Source organism: Rhamphochromis sp. 'chilingali' (assembly GCF_963969265.1).
Source record: "Rhamphochromis sp. 'chilingali' genome assembly, chromosome: 14".
Classification (NCBI taxonomy): Eukaryota; Metazoa; Chordata; class Actinopteri; order Cichliformes; family Cichlidae; genus Rhamphochromis; species Rhamphochromis sp. 'chilingali'.
Genome location: NC_137941.1, coordinates 32,093,322 through 32,112,103, shown reverse-complemented (window position 1 = coordinate 32,112,103; position 18,782 = coordinate 32,093,322). Strand labels below are relative to the sequence as shown.

Below are 18,782 nucleotides of genomic sequence, written 5' to 3'. Positions count from 1 at the left end.
GTGACTTTCCATCTCTATTGCATGCACTTTGAACACCTTAAACCTGCAGAAAGTCATTTCAGGGAAGTTAAAATAAGTAACCGTCTGATAAATGAGCATCTGGTATATTAGGGCTGCATGATATTAGGAAAATCTGCGATGTGCGATAACTGTGATCAATATTGCGATAACGATGTGACTTGCGATAAAATAAATAGCAAAAAAACAAACAAACCCAGAATACATAATTTCTGTTTTACTGCAACAGTTTTATTTAAAGAAAGCTGCTGTATTAGCAGCGTAGCAACAAAGTGCACTTTAACATTGAAACATTGCCCCCATAAAAAAATTTGGGTCTTCTTTAAGATCCCACCTGGCCAGCACCTCACTTAATACATGGGCTATATTTTCACTAGTGTGAGAGTCTGGAAAATGCAGTCTCTAGACACAGTGTTGTCAGTTCAAAGTCTTCGGTGAGGAAGTGCACTGTGAAGCTCATATATGGTTCCGTTGTACGACTTGACCATAGGTCTGTAGTGCTTGCGTAGTTTTCAGCTTGGCTCAGTTCAAATATGACGGTCTTGCGGCATGTTTCGTACATTTGTGGAATGGCGACATGGGAAAAGTAGTTTCGTGAGGGGATGCGGTATCTCCGGTCCATTTTATGTATCAGACTAGTGAAGCCCTCTCTGCTAACTGTATTTATAGGCATCATGTCTTTAGCCTAAAAATGTGTAATGGCCTCTGTTATTTCTTTGTAGCGCTTCGACATTTTCTCATAAGGAGTTCCACTTGAAACACTCTGATACAGAGACGGCTGTTGGACTGCTGCGCTCTTTGTCTTAACATTAGCAACCTTTGTTTGGCTAGCCCTGTCTTTCTGGAACTCTTCAAACAGTGGATGATCTGATATCGTCGTGTTGGTGTTGTTCCTGGAACAACATTTACTATGTTGATCTGGGAACAACACCAACACGATGATATCAGATCGTGCTCAAACAGTTCTCTGTGGTTGTATTGAAGATGATGGTGGAGATTAGTCGTGTTTCCTCTGGTGGTTGCCACGAGTGTTCGGCAAGTTTTGCAGAGCACCTGTGTTTGGAGAACGTCGTCTTTATCAAATCCAAAGTACCTCCAAATAAGCGAGGTACTATTATTTTTAGCCACGAGTTCATAGTCAGTAGCCATAGTCAGCCATTACAACTCTGACTCGTTAATGCAGCGCTGTTCGCTCCCCACCTACGTAGGAGGCGGGTCTGTAATCCATTGATTGGTTAATGCCGTGAAGGGCTCTATTCGACTGGTCAAATGTGTAAAGGGGTTTCTTTGATTGGTAAATTCTTTAAAGCACGTGTGTAAACATTTTAATGTACCCAATTATCGCAGTTTACGCCATATTTTGCAATGGGCCCGTCGCACAGGCTGATATCGCGATGACAATAAATTTTCAATTTATTGTGCAGGCCTATGGTATATGTATGTCAGTGTATCCACCAGATAATCGTCGACTTTCTAAACATGACCTGGAGCTTTTTTAAGCTCGGATTTTATTTATTGTCTGTAAGTAGAGGGGATGTGTGTTGGGACTAAGCACTTGTACAATGAGGATGACCTACATCTGGTTACCTTGCCTTGACACATCATTTGTGGAAACAGATGGGGCAAATGTCCTGTAAACACCAGGCCTTCTATGTGGACATAGCTTTTCACTTCAGTGAAAAGAACCTGGATCCCTTGCCCCTTGAAGTTGTAGCTTGAGGTCAAAGGTCACACTACCTGAATGATCCTTGTGAACTCTAGGGTCAGGTCCTCATTAAACCATTGGTGGGTTCTGGTTGGAGAGATGAACAATGAGAGTGAAGGAATCCCTAAAGGTCAGGCTGCGACTCTTCATCTGTCATGGTGCTCATTCGTCTTTGATGATTGTTGCTTTAATTACCTACTTTTATATTTATCAATGAGTATATGAATGCAAAGCCATTCATAATGCCTCTTAAATTGTGCAAGCTCTTTTGGCATCCCCAGTCTTTGGAGTTGCATAGAACCAGTTTAAGATTGGACGATGGCACTAAAAAAACCTTTAATGGAAAAGGGTACACAGTACATCCATGTAAAAAAGCTCCCAAACCAAGGGTGTATTGTTATCTCAAACTTGCAAAAGTTCCCTTAAGGCTGTCTCAAAAAACTTGTTAAGGAAATATGAGCCGAACTTCATTGCTGAAACCAGCTCCTCTCCACTTCCTAAGCCCTGCAGGCTTTTCCATGATGAAGGAAACTCTGGTCCAAACATCCCACACAGAGAATTGACTGAGCGTTGAATGGATAGATCACGGTGCTAGTCATGGGAGAGTCGGATGACAGAAAGATTATATCATGTTTGAATGGGGCATGGAGTCAGCTGGGAGGTGTTAACAGAGAGTTTCAGTAACTGTACTATTTGCATTCATAGTTAGGCAATAAAGGGCTCTTAAAAAGCAGAATGAAGGATTGACTGAAGTTTAATGTTCCCCTTTAATCTTCTTTTCTTCTCGGAGGAAAAAAAGCAGCAGCAGTCATAATGTTTTTATTTTTTCAGTTTTGATTTAAGTGCTAAAAACCATATGGTTTATACCCAACGAGTAAAGCTTGGTAAATCATCATCTTTTGTGACGATTTATGTGCTGAAATGAAAAAAACATTGTCTCTAAAGTGGAAGACTCTAAAACTGGAAGATTGGCAACTAAATATATGCCTGAGTGTCTATTAAGGCAGTAACTGATGTTTTAACCCCTAAAATCCAGTGTCCTTATTACTGCAGTGGTATGAGCATCCAAACTATATATAAACTGTCTTAACCTCCGGCAGCGATTTTGTTTCCTTTTCTCTTTGAATGTGTTTCATCTGTGCAGTGACTCAATCTTACCAACACTGAAGATGCTGGGGCTAGCACAATGAATCGTGATCTCAGTAGTTTAGCATGTTTCAGTTTTTATCTAAATAAAACAAAAATAAAAATCCTACAGCTCAGACGTCCATGAGTGCTTCTGCTAGGCCTTAAAGACCTGCATTTGTATGTTGAAGCTGTGGACTGTCAGTAGGGGGCAGTGATAAAAGTTTATAGACTACTCTGAAACATGGGCTGCTCATGTTTTCTGTTTTTGACATTGGTGGTTTTTGAGTTTTTCCACTGCTGTGGAAAAGACCATCATCCTTACAGACAAAGAAATGCTTTATAGTGGAGTGAAACTGAGAGTTAATGTCACTGAAACATTTCACTTGTGCTTTTTGAAATGTTGTCCACTTCTTCTTGGACTCTGCCTCAAGAGCTACGTAAATAGACACAAGACAGGATCCTTTAAGTAAATCATTTCAGATGGGCCTACAAGCAGATTTGATTTGAGGCAATTTGGAGGGTCCACTTTTAGAACCACATGTTTAGATATTGTTGCAAAACTGGACAGCCTGTGTGAACATCTAATTTCTTTCTCTTCCTCTCTGGAAGTCTTTGTTATTTCCAAAGACTGATGATTCTTCCTTCTGGCTTTTTTTCTGTCTTTTGGTTTTTCATAAAGGCCAGGTGTGTGCGTATATCTGTGTCTCGTTTTTGAACAAAAGAATCTGGGAAGAAGATGATGTCATCTTTTAACCGTTGTATGCTTGTCTAGTGCGGGGGGGGGGGGGGGGGGGGGTGTCTGTAATTATAACAGTCTGTGCTGTGCTGAGGTCACCTTTCTCACATGCAAAGGCGAGTGATGCAGACGCGTAGAAATTTGTTAGTAATTTAGTCTGTGACACACACACAGTCGTAATTATATTTGTTCATATTTACACATTAACTGTATGCAACAAAACCTGGGGGGGGGAGATGCATATGTTCTCACACATTCGTTTCATGATTTCATCAGTATCTACACAACTTCTATACAATCTTTGAGCCTCGGGTGTGTGAGTGTATGGGGAATGTAAGGTGTGTGTCTGCTTGAGTTTCCATTGTTTGTCAGGGAGTTAATATAAGACGTTTCAGAGTATTTGCAGTGTGTGCGTGTGTGTGTGAGACACATCCTGCCGCCTTTACAAACTGCATCATCAGCTAAAATGGGCTGGTATCCTACCTGCTATTCTCTTTGACAGCAAATTGTTAAACATGGCTCGGAGAAAAAGAAATGCAAAGTCTGAAATGCAGGTGGTGAGGTCACACTGAGGAGGCAGTAAGCCGGGGGAATAGTGAGGGTTCATATACTTTTGTGCCTGCAAATCTCCTTGTGAGAGCATTTGTTAGTGGCGGTTAGTTTGTGTGCATCAGTACATAATAGGGAAAACCTGCAGTGTGGTTGTGTCATGGCTTAGAAACGTTTGACTCAGCAGCGCTGCAGTAAGATAGATACTTAAGCTTGATGGAGGCTGATAGAGACATTTTCATTCAAAGTAAAAGTTTGGACTTTCTGGAAGTTTCTGTATCGCTCAGTTAGTAGTTAACGAGTTTTTGCAGATAAGTTCACATTTCTATGCAAACTACAGGCCACTGCAGCAGCGTGCTAGCATCCAGACATTCACAAGAAAGTTCATCACAGTATTGGCGATGGATTTAACAAAGTGGCTGACTCGCCAGTGTGTTGCAAAATGTTTTTTTTTTTTTAATGTAACTGATGGTCGAAGTTTATATTCATTGGAGAAAATAAAATAAACATTTGTATAGTTAATTCATGTGCTAGAATGTATGTGGGGCTTATTGAACCTAAATTGGGCTACATTTAAGCAACAAAAGTCTTTTTAAAATGATGTCACGTTATGTAAATGGTCAAAACAGCTTGATCCTTTTGATGTTTAGTAGCTACTTCATTCTCAGCATTTTCAGTAATGTACTACGTTAATATTCTATCTCCTCTCTGCATTTAAAAACATCTGTTTATTTCTCATTTGTTTGTCCTTTATTTCTCTTATAATATTTTGTTAAGATTATATAAAGAGAAAGGTTTAAGATTTTGAGATAAGAGCCACATTGCCACAAGAAGGCATAAAGTAAAGGTCACAAAATAACAGAATATCGAAATCTAGTACCGTACTATAGAAAAGTCAGAGTCCTCCTGTATCCTTTATTGTGTTCCGTAGTGTAACTCGATAGTCCCCACCAAAAAGCACCATCAGAGATTTGTTTTCCTGTCAGTTTTGCAGTTTGCTGTCTCCATCAGCCTTGACCTTTTTCGTCAGCCACACACACACACACACACACACACACAAACACAGACACTCACACACACAAACACAGACACTCACACACACACACACACACACACACACACACACACACACAGACACTCACACACACAAACACAGACACTCACACACACAAACACAGACACTCACACACACACACACACACACACAAACACAGACACTCACTCACACACACACACACACACACACACACACACACACAAACACAGACACTCACACACACAAACACAGACACTCACACACACAAACACAGACACTCACACACACACACACACACACACAAACACAGACACTCACACACACAAACACAGACACTCACACACACACACACACACACACAAACACAGACACTCACACACACAAACACAGACACTCACACACACACACACACACACACACACACACACACACACACACAGACACTCACTCACACACACACACACAGACACACTTATAGACACACACACAAACGTACACACAGACACACACACAGACACACTTATAGACACACACACACACACACACACACACACACACACACACACACACACATACAAACACAGACACTCACACACAGACACTCACACACACAGACACACTTATAGACACACACACAAACACACACACAGACACACACACACACATATAGACACACACACAAACACACAGACACACATATAGACACACACATAGACACACACACAAACACACACACACACAAACACACATATAGACACACACACACACACACACACACACACACACACATAGACACACACACACACACACACACACATAGACACACACACACACACACACATAGACACATAGACACACACACACACACACACAGACACACATATAGACACACACACATATAGACACACACACACACACACATATAGACACACACACATATAGACACACACACACACACACGCCCCCCTTGACTAAACTGAAATGGGTTAATCTCTCATCACTCAGTCGTTGGGGCTGGTGGTTCAGGTGTCACAGTGCCTTTTCTCACAAAGGAAACCTGATCAGACGCACACAGGCACTACACACATAATACAGTCATAAAGCATTGCATCATCTCAAATTTTTTCCTTTCTGTGTTTGTCTTTCCTGGAAGAGTTTGTTTATCTCTACACCATTGCTGTATTCAAAAGTGCTTGCTTGTTCAGGCTGTAACAGCTGTGTACCTTTCCTGTAATGCGATGTAGGCTAGTGTGAGAATAAGGTTTGTTCTTTGGGTGTTATTCTGGCATCTGAAAACTACTTGAACGGTGTGTTCTTTTACCTGGAAAAATATGTTGGTAATTTTTGTTCTTTTCATGGTGAACTGCAAAATTTTAGCTCTCCAAATGGTTGAAATTTAAGTTTTACAGTCTATTTTTTAAACTGCTCAAGTAGCTAGTGCTTCATTAGTATTTGTCAGTGTGAGTATTTATTAGTTGTTTTCTACAGAAGAGGATTAGGGCCACTGGAAAAAAAAGTGGGCAAGTTGTTTTTTTTCTTCTTTTCCAGAATTCTGAGAAAAAAAGTCAGAATTGTGACATTAAAGTTAGATTTTTTATTTTTATTTTTATTTTAGAATTCTGACTTTTTTTCTCAGAATTCTGGAAAAGAAAAAGAAGAAAAAAAAGACATGCCCACTTTTTTTTTTTTCTTTCCCAGTGGCCCTAACGCTGAATTAATTTAGGGGGCTTTAGAGCAACTGCAACATGTAAGTTGTTAGTTTTTTATCCTTTCAGAGTAATTATTTTTTGCTTGAAATATTTTAAAAAGTCGATAAAAAGTGAAGTCTTCACAATATCTTTAAAATAAGCTATTGGTTTAATTTTTACATGGTATTAAAAAACAAAAACAAAAATTGCTACATGCTAGTTTGCTCCCAAAAGTTATTGTTAGCATATAATCTATTTCCAGCTTCTAGCTCATTTAAAGCCCCCTTCATTTTTCTTTTATATACTTTTGGTGCTGAGTTTCACGAAGTCTCAAAGTATTTCTGAAAGCCTCTCAAGAATGAGATAATACTGCTTTGACCACAAGCTTGCGGTTATCTCAACAATTATTGGCAATAACTTCTTTTCTAAAAAAAAAGAAAGGTACACATCCAACGTTGTGCAAGCCTATTGCATGTTTTGTCACATTCATTCTGAAATTATGAAAAACATGCATGCAGTATGGTGGAGCTGCAGGCTAGTTACTCACACATGTAGTGAAGCATGGTATCATTATTGCCTCTTTCAGGTCACATACTATTTCACGCTGTTTATGTCCTTTAAATTTGGAAAAGCTGTTCAGACTGTGTTTGCTCTGCCTGGATAAAATGAGTTTACCGTTTTAATTCTTTGCACCAGTCCACGTTGGAAACACTGTGCTCAGCCTGTTTGGAAATGATAAAGGTTTGGATTATTGCCTGTGGTTCTCCACGCTATTATAGAGACAAATAACTTGTTATAAATGTGGTTTTTATTTTTTGGAACGGCTGAATAAGCCTCCATGTGTACTCAGCCTTGGACACTACCGTCGATTTGCATAGTCATATACTTGGCCTTCAATAAAGCAGCAACTTTTATTGTCACATTGTGCTCTTAATTGTCCTATAACCAAGCTTACACTTTAATCACAAACATTGGTAGCAGCTGTTCACAATGCACAAAAATACAGATTTCCACTTTGCTCATCTCTCCTCTCTCCTGTGTTTCTTTGCAGGGTCGACATGTTAAGACGGGACAGCTGGCGGCCATCAAGGTCATGGACGTCACCGAGGTCAGTAACACCTATCAGCATGCGCTTGTAATCTTTTGTTGTCTTTAATCAGGTTTCAATCCCAGCTAAACCACTCTTGCACTGTGGGATTGTTAAATCCTGCAGCAAACGCCGGTCACGAGAAGGATTGAATGAAGTAAAATTATTCTGCCATTACAGAAACAGCTATATTCCACTGAAACAGATGCAGTGGCTGTAGGACTATAGGAATACCTGCCTTAGTAATTGTCAGCCAATAAATTTTTATATAGATAAAATGATGAAAAGAGTCACTCTTTCAATCCAGAAAACAAATTACACTGGAACATAGATAAACACGTGAGATTTGGTGCTGGAAAGGCGTCTTGTGAGGGAAATTTGATTTGGTTCTAACTGCAAGCAGACATCTGTTTAAAGTTAGTAGGCCTGATCATGAAACCTACTGCACGCGGAAGTTGGCACATTAGTACTTTTAGTACTTTGCATATTTGTAATTGATTCCAGACTAAGTTTTATTGCATGTGATGGAATAAATAGCTTTTCTGAAGCATACAAGATAAACACCAAACAGTTTCCCCACTCCACAGCCTCTCTCCATTCCACACCCTCATGTCAATATTTTCTCTCCAAAAATGGTCAGGAATATAATCACATAGCTTCCATCACTCTTAACAGTGGTCTCTGTTCATTAGATGAACTTTGAGGAGGTCACGTTTGAAGCAAGCAGATTTTTCACTTCTCTCAGGGCACTTTAGCTAATGATGATTTTAGACTCGTGCATGTAAATGTTTTGAGATCCACAGAGTTAAACTGGGCCCCAGAGGGCTGTTTCTGCCTTTTTAGTTCTGTGTTCCTTAATGTGTATACAAGCAGAAAATGTTATTAAAGTAACCTCATGCTGATGTTTTGTTTTTGTTTTTTGGGTTTTTTTTTACTCATCATTGAATCAATGGCCAAATGAGCCAAGAAGAAAAATGTTCCTGCAGATGGCTTAAAGAGGAATGAGTGTACCAACAGAGCTTTAATCTGGGTTAACTGTCACACTGAAGAGGATTGTACGGTCTGCCTTTCAGGACCCTGCTGGTTTCATCTGTATCTCTAAAGACTTACTATCTAATGTGCATCCCACTCTATCCTTGTTGAAATTGGTCCTCTGTGATAATAAGAGCTCATTTGTAACAAAGATGGTAGTGCTGTAATCAGCCTCCAGGACTGTTAGAGACCTCAGAAATGTTGTAGTATCAGTTAATTATGAAATGGAAAGAAAAGAAAGTGTTTCAGCCACTGATTTTTTTTGTTTGTTGAGTATTTAATTTTAATTATCTATTCAATCATTCTGTAACACCTCCCAAGTTAACTTCTGGGACCACCTCTGAGTTATGGATGAAAGCGACAGTGTTAAAGTCTGTGTCTTTATGCAGGGCTGTCTAAAACATGGTTCCACTCAGAATCTGGAAGGCTGTTTACAGGGAAAAGCTTTAAAGCACAACATTATGTGCACCATAAATGGAAGCAGTGTAGCAGACTGTGATGGTGCAGTATGACATACCTTAAGAAAATTTGTTTTTCTTGTGTTACAAGAGAGCAATAGGGACATATTGCCAGCACATTTTGATGACCCTTTAGGAGGGTCTTTCAAAGTATTCTTCAGACATGGCCACTCAGACAGAGGTACAACAGTGAGTATCTTGTCCAAAAGCATGACAGCCTCCGAGCCAGTGGTGTTGGGAATCTTGTCAACATTGATGGACGTGTGAATGTAGAAAAGTGCAGTCAGATTTTGATCCACTGTGCAATACCATCTGGAAATCATCTGATTGGCAACAGCTTCATTTTTCAGCATGACAGTGATCCCAAACACACTGTCAATGCAGTGAGTGCAGGACGTGCTGAAGAATAAAGGTGGTCATACCAAATACTGACTTTCAAGTTTATTAGAATTGTGGAAACTATTATAGCGTATTACTATATAATGGTGGCTTAAGACTTTTGTATAGCACTGTTAATAGATTATAAATAGTTATTCTGAAATTCATTAAAAAAATGTTTTTTGTGTTGTTTTTAAAGTCAGATTCGTATTAGTGCAACAAGTATTCTGGCCTATTTGACAGTTTTGATCAGTAAACAAAAAGATTACAACAAACAATCAAAATTGCTGGTTCTGGATAATCATGACCCAGGAGCAGCTGGAAACCAGTGTCTGGAAGCAGTTTGGGTTATACAGTCCATGGCAGTATTCTCAACAAACATAAGGCTCTTACTCTACAGCTTCAGCACATCTGGGCTCTCACATGCCGCATATTGAAGTTGCCTTTGAAAAATCTAGTTCACGGTAAAACATTAAAAGCGGCAATCACGAGCTCGGGGTGTAACTCTGTGGCCTGCAGGAACAAATCTACATATCCAGCCTCAGAGATCAAAAAGAAGGGAACGAGGAAGGATCAAGAGCATTTGATGGGGACATGTTTATATATTCATACAAGATGAATCATTGAAGAGAAATACACATGTTGAGGAGTCTTGGCAGTTACTTTTTTTCCTCCCGTTCCACCAAAATGTTTTGAGTGGTCCCTTTTCCACACGGTTTCAGCCATTTTTATAAAATAAACACAGCCTGTTTGGCTGGACACCGGCCAAGAATGACTGTCAGGCAGAGGAAGTTGTTTGCATTGGGAAAATTTGAGATACTGCACATGTACGCAAATTCAGTATAACAGTTACTGTATATATGCATATGTATGTCTGTGTGTGTGTGTGTGTGTGTGTGTGTGTGTGTGTGTGTGTGTGTGTGTGTGTGTGTGTGTGAGAGAGAGATGGGAACCACAGGAGCTTTCATGCACTCACAAGTCATGGATGGAAAACCTCCCATTTATACATCTTCTTTCCTATGTGTGTGCGTTTCTGGGAACGCTCTCGATTCCCTGTGCTTATCTCTGCATATGTGCTCTGACCCACATACCACTTCCTGTTCTGTATAGAGAGTGTGGGAGAGAGAGAGAGGGTGAAAAATGGACACTTAAGAAAACAGTAGGGCTATAGAGTAACAGTGCACAAGGTTGGGCTTTGTGATATAAGCAAGTCATTCTGAGCCTCAGTTGCTTTAAAGTTTCTGTTAAACCTTTAAATACCCCATTAAAAGACTGAGAGTGTGAAAAATAGGCCGCTAAAGATGAGCGGGTATAACTGTAAACTAAAATGTTGATTTCATGCAAATTGTCATAATGTGAAGGTTACAGCAGAGCTAAATTGCCTTTGTAACTCAATGACTTTCATCAGCTCCTTATTGGCAGCACGTCTTTTGCAATAAACAGCAACAGCATTGATGATTTCTTGAGGCTAGAACACATTTCCTCAGGCTGTGCTCAGCTGAACTTCCAGGGCTGCATACAGAGATTTTCATATTACTTCATACTTTTTCTGGTTTGATAATTGTATTATTCTTAGACTATGTTTTTAGCAACATTCACTCATATTTGACTGCTTCAGACAGAATGTAACATTTTTAAAGTCATAACATGTCTGTGTTTTGATTGGTTGGACTATAAAGGCAATTTAAGGGTGCCGATTTGCACTTTAAAGCTCTCTTATGAGCATTTTTGTTGTTGTTTTACTTCTGCTAACAATAAAGAATATTGAAGAATAAATCAATTATAACTAAATATTTATTTGCAGTACCAAATTTACAAATAGCTTCAACACAGACTTGCAAACCTCTGAAACCCCAGAAACACTGTCTTTTATTTGGGCTAATGTGGTAGAGCTGTGCAAGCTAAACCGGCGTTTAACACACAGATTCACAGTTGGTTCTGGTTATAACAGGTAAAACTAATTTATTTGAAGCTTTTGTTTTGACTAGAAACATCTGTGTCTTCCTCTCCATCTCCCACAGAGTGAATAAGATGAAAACAGACATTAAAGATTCTCGCTGTTCAGATATAATTGTAGTTTTTTCAAAACCAGTCAAAGTGGCATTAACATAGATTTCTCTTCCTCCTGGCTTTTACATGATAAACTAGAAGTTTCTGTAAGTGGAGCAGTACTCGTGCCTTTTATGTGACACTGAAATACTGCATCCTTTCTCTCCAAAAGGGTTGGAACTGTTTACCACAGTTTTTTTTGTTCATTTACTTTTGAGGAAATTAGCCTGAGCTTGCTTCCTGTGCTTAAGACTGAGAGAGATGGTGTATGCAGGCTTCTCTGCACCACGCAGTTTCTTGTGATGCCTGTAAAATGCTATTACATCGTTTTAGATGTGTGGATGTGCTTTTGTTGTAGTGTGGCGTGCTGGAGACAGTAGTGTGTTGCTTCCTGAGACAGCTGTAATTGCTGTTTCTTTTTTTGTTTATGTTTTACTGTGTGGTAATGCTTTCAGGTGGCAACTCTTTACCTTGTGCTTTACTTCAGACCAGTAATGCCACACCGGTGACTTTGTACATCCAAAGCAACTGGCAGTTTAATGTCCGTCAGTTTAATGTCTCCTGTGCAGGAATCCTTATTTTTGCAGTCTGTTTAAGTTTAGATAGAAAAGCAGTGCCGATGCTGTGTTTTAGGAATGTCTGTCCCCGTAGTACAGCTGTCTGATTAATTGTAAGAAGTCTTTTTGGATGTTTGTCGATTACATAAGAGAGTAAGCTCAGATAAGGAGAAGAAATCAGTGATAATGCCCCCCCTTCCTCCAGAGAAGGTTCATGTAAAGTGCAGTGGGATTATGGGAGGGGCTATCACTGCTTGCAGGCTCAATCACATCCATTCTCCAGATTCTTACATCAGTCGTCTCCTTGCTCTCTTTTTCTTAAATTTCTCATCCTCGCTTGTGTTTTCACCCTTGCTCTTCCAGTTTCTGGCACAAATATGCCCATTGTGTTCTCCCCCGTTTCCATCATTCACCATCTCTCACCAGCCACCACCTCTGTTTTGTTTGCGAAATGAGGGAACGCGTGAGAGAACTGACAGAGGGAGTGAAGTCATCATCATCCCTTATAGGAAATTGGAAAGAAAGCGGAAGAGGTAGAGAGGGAATTGTAGCTGCAGCATGGCTGCATTCTGCATCTCCCACTGCTGCTGTTGACTTGATGTAATACAGCAGGACTCAGAATTTAATGGGGGGAAAAAATCAATCTTGATTAGAGGAAAAACTCAACAGCAAGCATGTTTCTCTCTGCCTTTCGCTTCCCTCGGGAAATAAATTACTATTCTAGACATTTTTCCTCGCATCCTTTTGTCTCAGTAAATTTTGTGCATGAACTGAAAGACATCACAAGCCAAGAGAGCTCTTTCTCTCTCCTCTCACTCACCTCCCTCTCCCACTGCTCCCTGTACACTCAGAGGTGTGAATGTGGGAAGGTGTGGAAGACGCAGTAAGAGTGAATGACATAATAAAACATTTTGAAATGTCTGGCAATATAAAACCTATTACACTGAATTCCAAGTTTGAACCTTTTGAGTTTAAGTTTCTGAAATCGTTCCTCCAGTTTGGATGTGTTCAACAAAAGAACTCGATTCTGGTTTGAGAAAACTTAGCTCGTCACTTCAGAGTGAAACATCAACATCATTGAAGGATTCCCATACAAACTGATGCAGATATTCATCAGATATTCCCAAGTAGTTAAAACTGAAAACCTTTGAAACAACTTTCAGTGCTTTTCAGTCAGCATTTTCACTTATTCACTGAAATATCTAGAATATCTTTGGTTAAGACTATTCATGTTCAATCTAGGATCATTTTTAAAGACTGATAACATGTAGTGTGATAAATCAATGTATGTAACTCAATTGTTTCATATATTCTAACCTCAAAGACCAGTTTAAAGCAGAATTTGTAAAATAAATCCATTTCCAACAGTTTTAATTTAAGCAATGCTAAAAGTGAGATGAATCAAATTGGGATCTTTCATCCTTTCAGCCTTTTTAGCTTCTCTCAAAGTGTTTCCTTGCTGAGCCACAGTGTTAGCTTACGCAGAAATTGAAAATGCATTTGTAAGACTTTAATACTGTGGATTTTGTCCCTCTATCACCCTTCTTCATATATGAGGAATCCACATGGGGGCATTTTCAGGTATGACAGCCAACCCAGTAATGCCTGGAACAAGTCTCTCCATGTTCCCGGTTGTCTGTTAGAAGGATGTCAACCTTTTTTGGCCTCTGAAGAAGTCTCCCTGCTACTCTGCTTCCATTTTCCATTATGCTTCCATTTTGCGGCTGTCTGCTCCCCTGGGTCGGTAGTTCTGTGAGCGCTGCTCAAATTGTGTGCTGTCATACTTTAGAAGCAATATGGCTGCAACAGAGTCTCCCCACCATTTCATGCCCTGGAATGATAATGAGTAGTTTCAGGATGCCTTGTTTTGAAGGACTGACTACAAATCAGGGAAAGTGAGACAGAGAGCGAGAGATGGCGAGAGTGAAAGAGAGAGGCCGAGGTGAGATGTGTAATGACGGGATGGATGAACGTGAAAGTAAAGAGTAGAGTCATTATAGAGGACAACTGGAAGTGATGTTGCAAGGAGGACAGAGGCTGGACAGGATAAATGTGCAAACAAGATGGAGAGAAGGAGACACGGTGAACATGTGACAAAAAGAGAGGGGGTGATGTCATCTGCTCGTTAAAGCAGCTGTGGCCTGACATATCTCTCTCTCTCTCTCTCTCTCTCTCTCTCTCTCTCTTCTCTCTCTCTCTCTCTCTCTCTCACTCACTCACTCACTCACTCACTCACTCACTCACTCACTCACACACACACAGTTTATGTGTCTGATCTGGACAAACTGATGTTGATGATGATGATGATTCATTCATAACTGTATATTAAATTAATCACCACCAATCTTGACTGTAAATTAATTGTTTTGATCATTTATCAAAGGTTATAGTAATGTTGTTATGATATAAATAATAATAATAATAATGTGTAAATGATGATAATAGTAATACTTTGGCAAGCGTGAGTGCTTAAAGATCGCATGCATTTGATTAGCTGGTTCTGGCAATTTTTTTTTTAAACAAAAGTAGAATCAACAAATTTAAAGTACAGAATCAATAAAAGTGATTTCAGATTCCCTATTTGAAGTCTTTGCTGTGTTTTAGTGTAAAATAGGTGCATGTTATAGATGCATTGTTGTATTGAACACTGTTGTGTTTTGTCAGTTTAGGGGATTCTCGTCTTCGTCTCCTTTAGCCGCTGTTTTAGCTGTGATTCATGTCCCATATTGGGTAATGCTTAAGAATGTTCCTGCTGCGTTCCTCCGCCTTCACTCTGGTCTCCGCATCTGTAATTATTCTCAGTTGTTACAAAAAATGTTCACATGACTGACATTTTGTGGGCGAGGGATGCTCTGTTGACCATAGATGGTACTGGTGTCTGTGTGGATCTTTCTCTGCATCCTTTAGCACCCTTTATAGTTTTGTTTTTACTTTCAAAGTATAATTTACTCATCTAACCAACCGACTGGTTGACTGACAGGTTGGCCGGCTCACCTGCTGGGTGAGTAGCTGGACGGCTGCTGGCTAACTGCGGGCCTGCTGCTGATGAGTGGATAAACAGAAGGACTAGCTGGCCAGCAGTCTGGTTTGCTGGCTTTCTGACTGATTGGTTGGCTGCCTGCCTAGCCAAATGACCGGCTGCCTGGCTGGAGCAGTAACCAGCGGGCTGCCTGATGGACAGTGACTCAAGGGATTGGCTTGCTGGCTGTCTGACCGACTGACCCCATCATCTTTATGACAGTCAAAGCTCCTGCTGAAGTCCTTAAAAACTCTCAGCATGTTAAAGTAAAAATAAATATCAGAAAATTTGTCCAATGGAAGCTAAAAGTAAACTAGCTTTCATTTTTAGCTGCAGGAAGTGACAGAGTATATAGAGCTTTACTTAAAAGCTGCTTAAAGTGCAGAAATATTTAAATAGTTTAAAAAAAACACTGCTTCTGAAATACTGTCCACATGACTGACAGCATGAAAATATCTTCTTTTAAAGTGATCACGAACTTGTGCGCTGTCAGTTATCCAAACGTGATGTTTACTGGGTGTTCTGAATATCAGAGATAGTGAAACTGAGCTGCTCGCTTTTATTTACCCAATGGAGTCGCCAGTGAACCCATCTCTTATCTTTTAAATGCTGAAGTCTGGCAGAACTGCCCTTTAACTTCTGGGTCGGATTCAGAAATGGTAGCAGCCGTCAGCTGCCTGTCATTTGTTGCTCCTGCAGTTCTCGATAAGACGTGCACGTTTTAATTTCTTCCAGCGCCAACTTATAAGATTGAACCTGCCGTTAAAATATAAAAAGCCACTCTTATCCCCTTTGACAAGAAAGTTGAATTTGACAGCCAACAGAGTGAGGTAGCTACCTGCAGGGATAAATATAAAGGTCTTGGCAGTCATCAAGCGGCATTAACTTGCGAGTAGGAAGAAGATTTTTATTACAGTTGCAGTAAAACCAATGGTGAATTGGCCACTATTCTTATGTAACTACAGTGTGATGTTGGTTAGAAGATTTTCTGTTGGTAGCAAATCATCTGAAAGTGTGAGATGGTGTCCTCAGTGCAGAAATGTATTTGATTTGTAAACTACAGGCTCTGGGTTCTTGTTTCTCTTAGTGTTTTTTAATCTAATGAACGTACTCATTGCTTCTTTTACTTACCTGTTAAACCAAAGCTTTCGTGGTTGAGATCATCATAGTCTGATCTCAAATTTCTTTACCAATTCTTAACGTTAGGCGTCAGTCCATACTAGCTTGTCATTAGCAATGTTGCATTTACAGGTGTTTGGGGAGATTTGATATCCCGGTTGCTGCAGTAAATAGCCTGGGGGTTTTTACCTTGAAAGGTTGTTAAACAGGTACTTGTAGGGTTCGGGGTAATTTAATATTATGCTCAATTAATGTTGTGCGTGGTACAGACAGAACAGAGGAGCTGTATTGACCTAAGTGCATCTCTGCGTGTGCAGTGAGTCACTGTGTACAGCCTATACCACTGAGAGCCGTGAATCATAGTTAACATTTACACATGTAATAAGTGACAGCATACAATATGTTATATTATATATTTTTAAAGCATATTAGAAACCCTATATTAGGAAACCCTGACGGTTATTTGTGGCCTAGCTATAGTTTGCATCGTCACATTTTTGCTCTTCTCTTGCACAAATTTCAAGTAACGTGACGTTTCCACCTTCAAACTCTGTTGTTTTCAAACAGAGGCTGGGTGATCGATGTGCAAATGTGCATTACACATTACTGTTTTTTTTCCCATCTGCCCATCTCGCTGATGTATGAGGATATTTGTAAAAACTTAAGTAATCAAACAAAGGCAGTAAGTGGTTTAACCTCCTAGGACCTGGTGTCCACATATATGGTCATCACATTTTGGGTTATTTAGACCAAAATACTCAGTTTTGCTCTACAAGGGCCTGATATCCACTTACGAGGACATTATACTGCTACTGTTCTATCGAAATTTTAAACGAATATCCTCATATGGTCTTATTTTTCTTAAAAACAAAAATAAGGTAAAAAAAATCTGGTAATTCTTTGTTTTTACATTCAATCAGCCCAAATATCAAAGAGAAATTAAAAATGCATGCCGTGGAAGAGTTCGGGTCTTAGGAGGTTAATGAGTAACTGTAATAAGGGCTACTATTTCACAAAGGTCACTCCACATGTTTCACATGCTTCACGCATGCGCAGGACTGGAACGTAAGCGTTTTCGGCTGTTTCAATGTGGACACACAACTCCGTGAAAACGACTGAAAACGTTAGTGTGAAGCGTTTTCAGATGAAAAGGCCGTTTTCATATCTATCCGGGCTAGTGTGGAAGTAGTCTAAGTAACCGATTGCCAGATTACTCACAGACAATGTAGTATGATTATAGATTAGTTGAAGTTCTTGGGTAAAGAGCATCCAGACACATTGTGCAGAGTGATGAAGTTCTTCTTTACCAGCGAAGGACAACCATTTCTTTGTGGAAAGTCCCCAAACGGTCACCACAAAAATTGTTGTCTTGCACTGTATTATTATAGATGAAATATATGAAGTGGTGGTAGCCTTCTGGGTCTAAAAAGTGAACATCATGTGCCTTAAACCTGCATTCTTTCAAACGGGACTTTGATGTTTGCAAAAATAGGTCTGCTTGTATGGACGTTTATGGGAAAATCACCCTCGGCTACTTTGATCTGTGTCCTCAGTAGACACTTTCCACATGACTGTATGATCTTAGTTTCTAATTTCTAGTAGCATGATCATCATTTTGTGCGATACAGTCTCTATTGGAGTTGTAAACGAGGTTAAGGGAGGGCAGGCCAACCTGATTGACAAGTTTCTACCTTGTATATGTCGTAGTATGAAGATGTACCTGGATTATTGTGTGGAAAAGGATTCTGCATATATTCTCCATAAAACAGAGCAAATCTTAATCTTATTGCAACACAACCAGAGTGCAACAACAATAAAGAGAATGGTTAGTAGAGTTGCAACATCAGCAGTGTTCATGTTAAAATGTCACCATCTTCGATATGAAAAGCCAAACAGTTTGCCCAGCACTTCCTCGGGGCCTTTCCTCCGTGGACATATGATGCTGCTGCAGTTTACTAAGGAGTCCAGGCTGCAGCTCCTGCTTATCAAGCAGCCGCCATTGGAAAGAAAATGTCACGTCATGTCACTCCCGGTTGGGTCGCTAGATCAAACGCACGTGCTCAGCTGAAGCAAAAACACTCAGGAACAAATGTCACCCAGCTTTGTCACCGTGATTGAGAAATAATCACTTGATCTTGTTATGTGCCTGAACGTGTGTCTGAGCCTGTACTGTAATATCCTGTGAGTGTGACGGGGAGACATGGGGGGGGGGGGTTGTTTGGC

General features: G+C 40.0%; 1 protein-coding gene across 7 annotated transcripts in view; it reads left to right on the top strand.

The window, feature by feature from the left end:
* Positions 1 to 18,782, top strand: part of LOC308410421 (mitogen-activated protein kinase kinase kinase kinase 4-like) — a 107,953-nt gene that overhangs the window by 39,349 nt on the left and 49,822 nt on the right. For all 7 annotated transcript variants that reach the window (XM_080903744.1, XM_080903747.1, XM_080903743.1 and 4 more), the window contains exon 3: positions 7,912 to 7,968. In XM_080903744.1, coding sequence (XP_080759870.1) covers positions 7,912 to 7,968 — 57 coding nt within the window. The remainder of the gene's footprint in view (positions 1 to 7,911; positions 7,969 to 18,782) is intronic.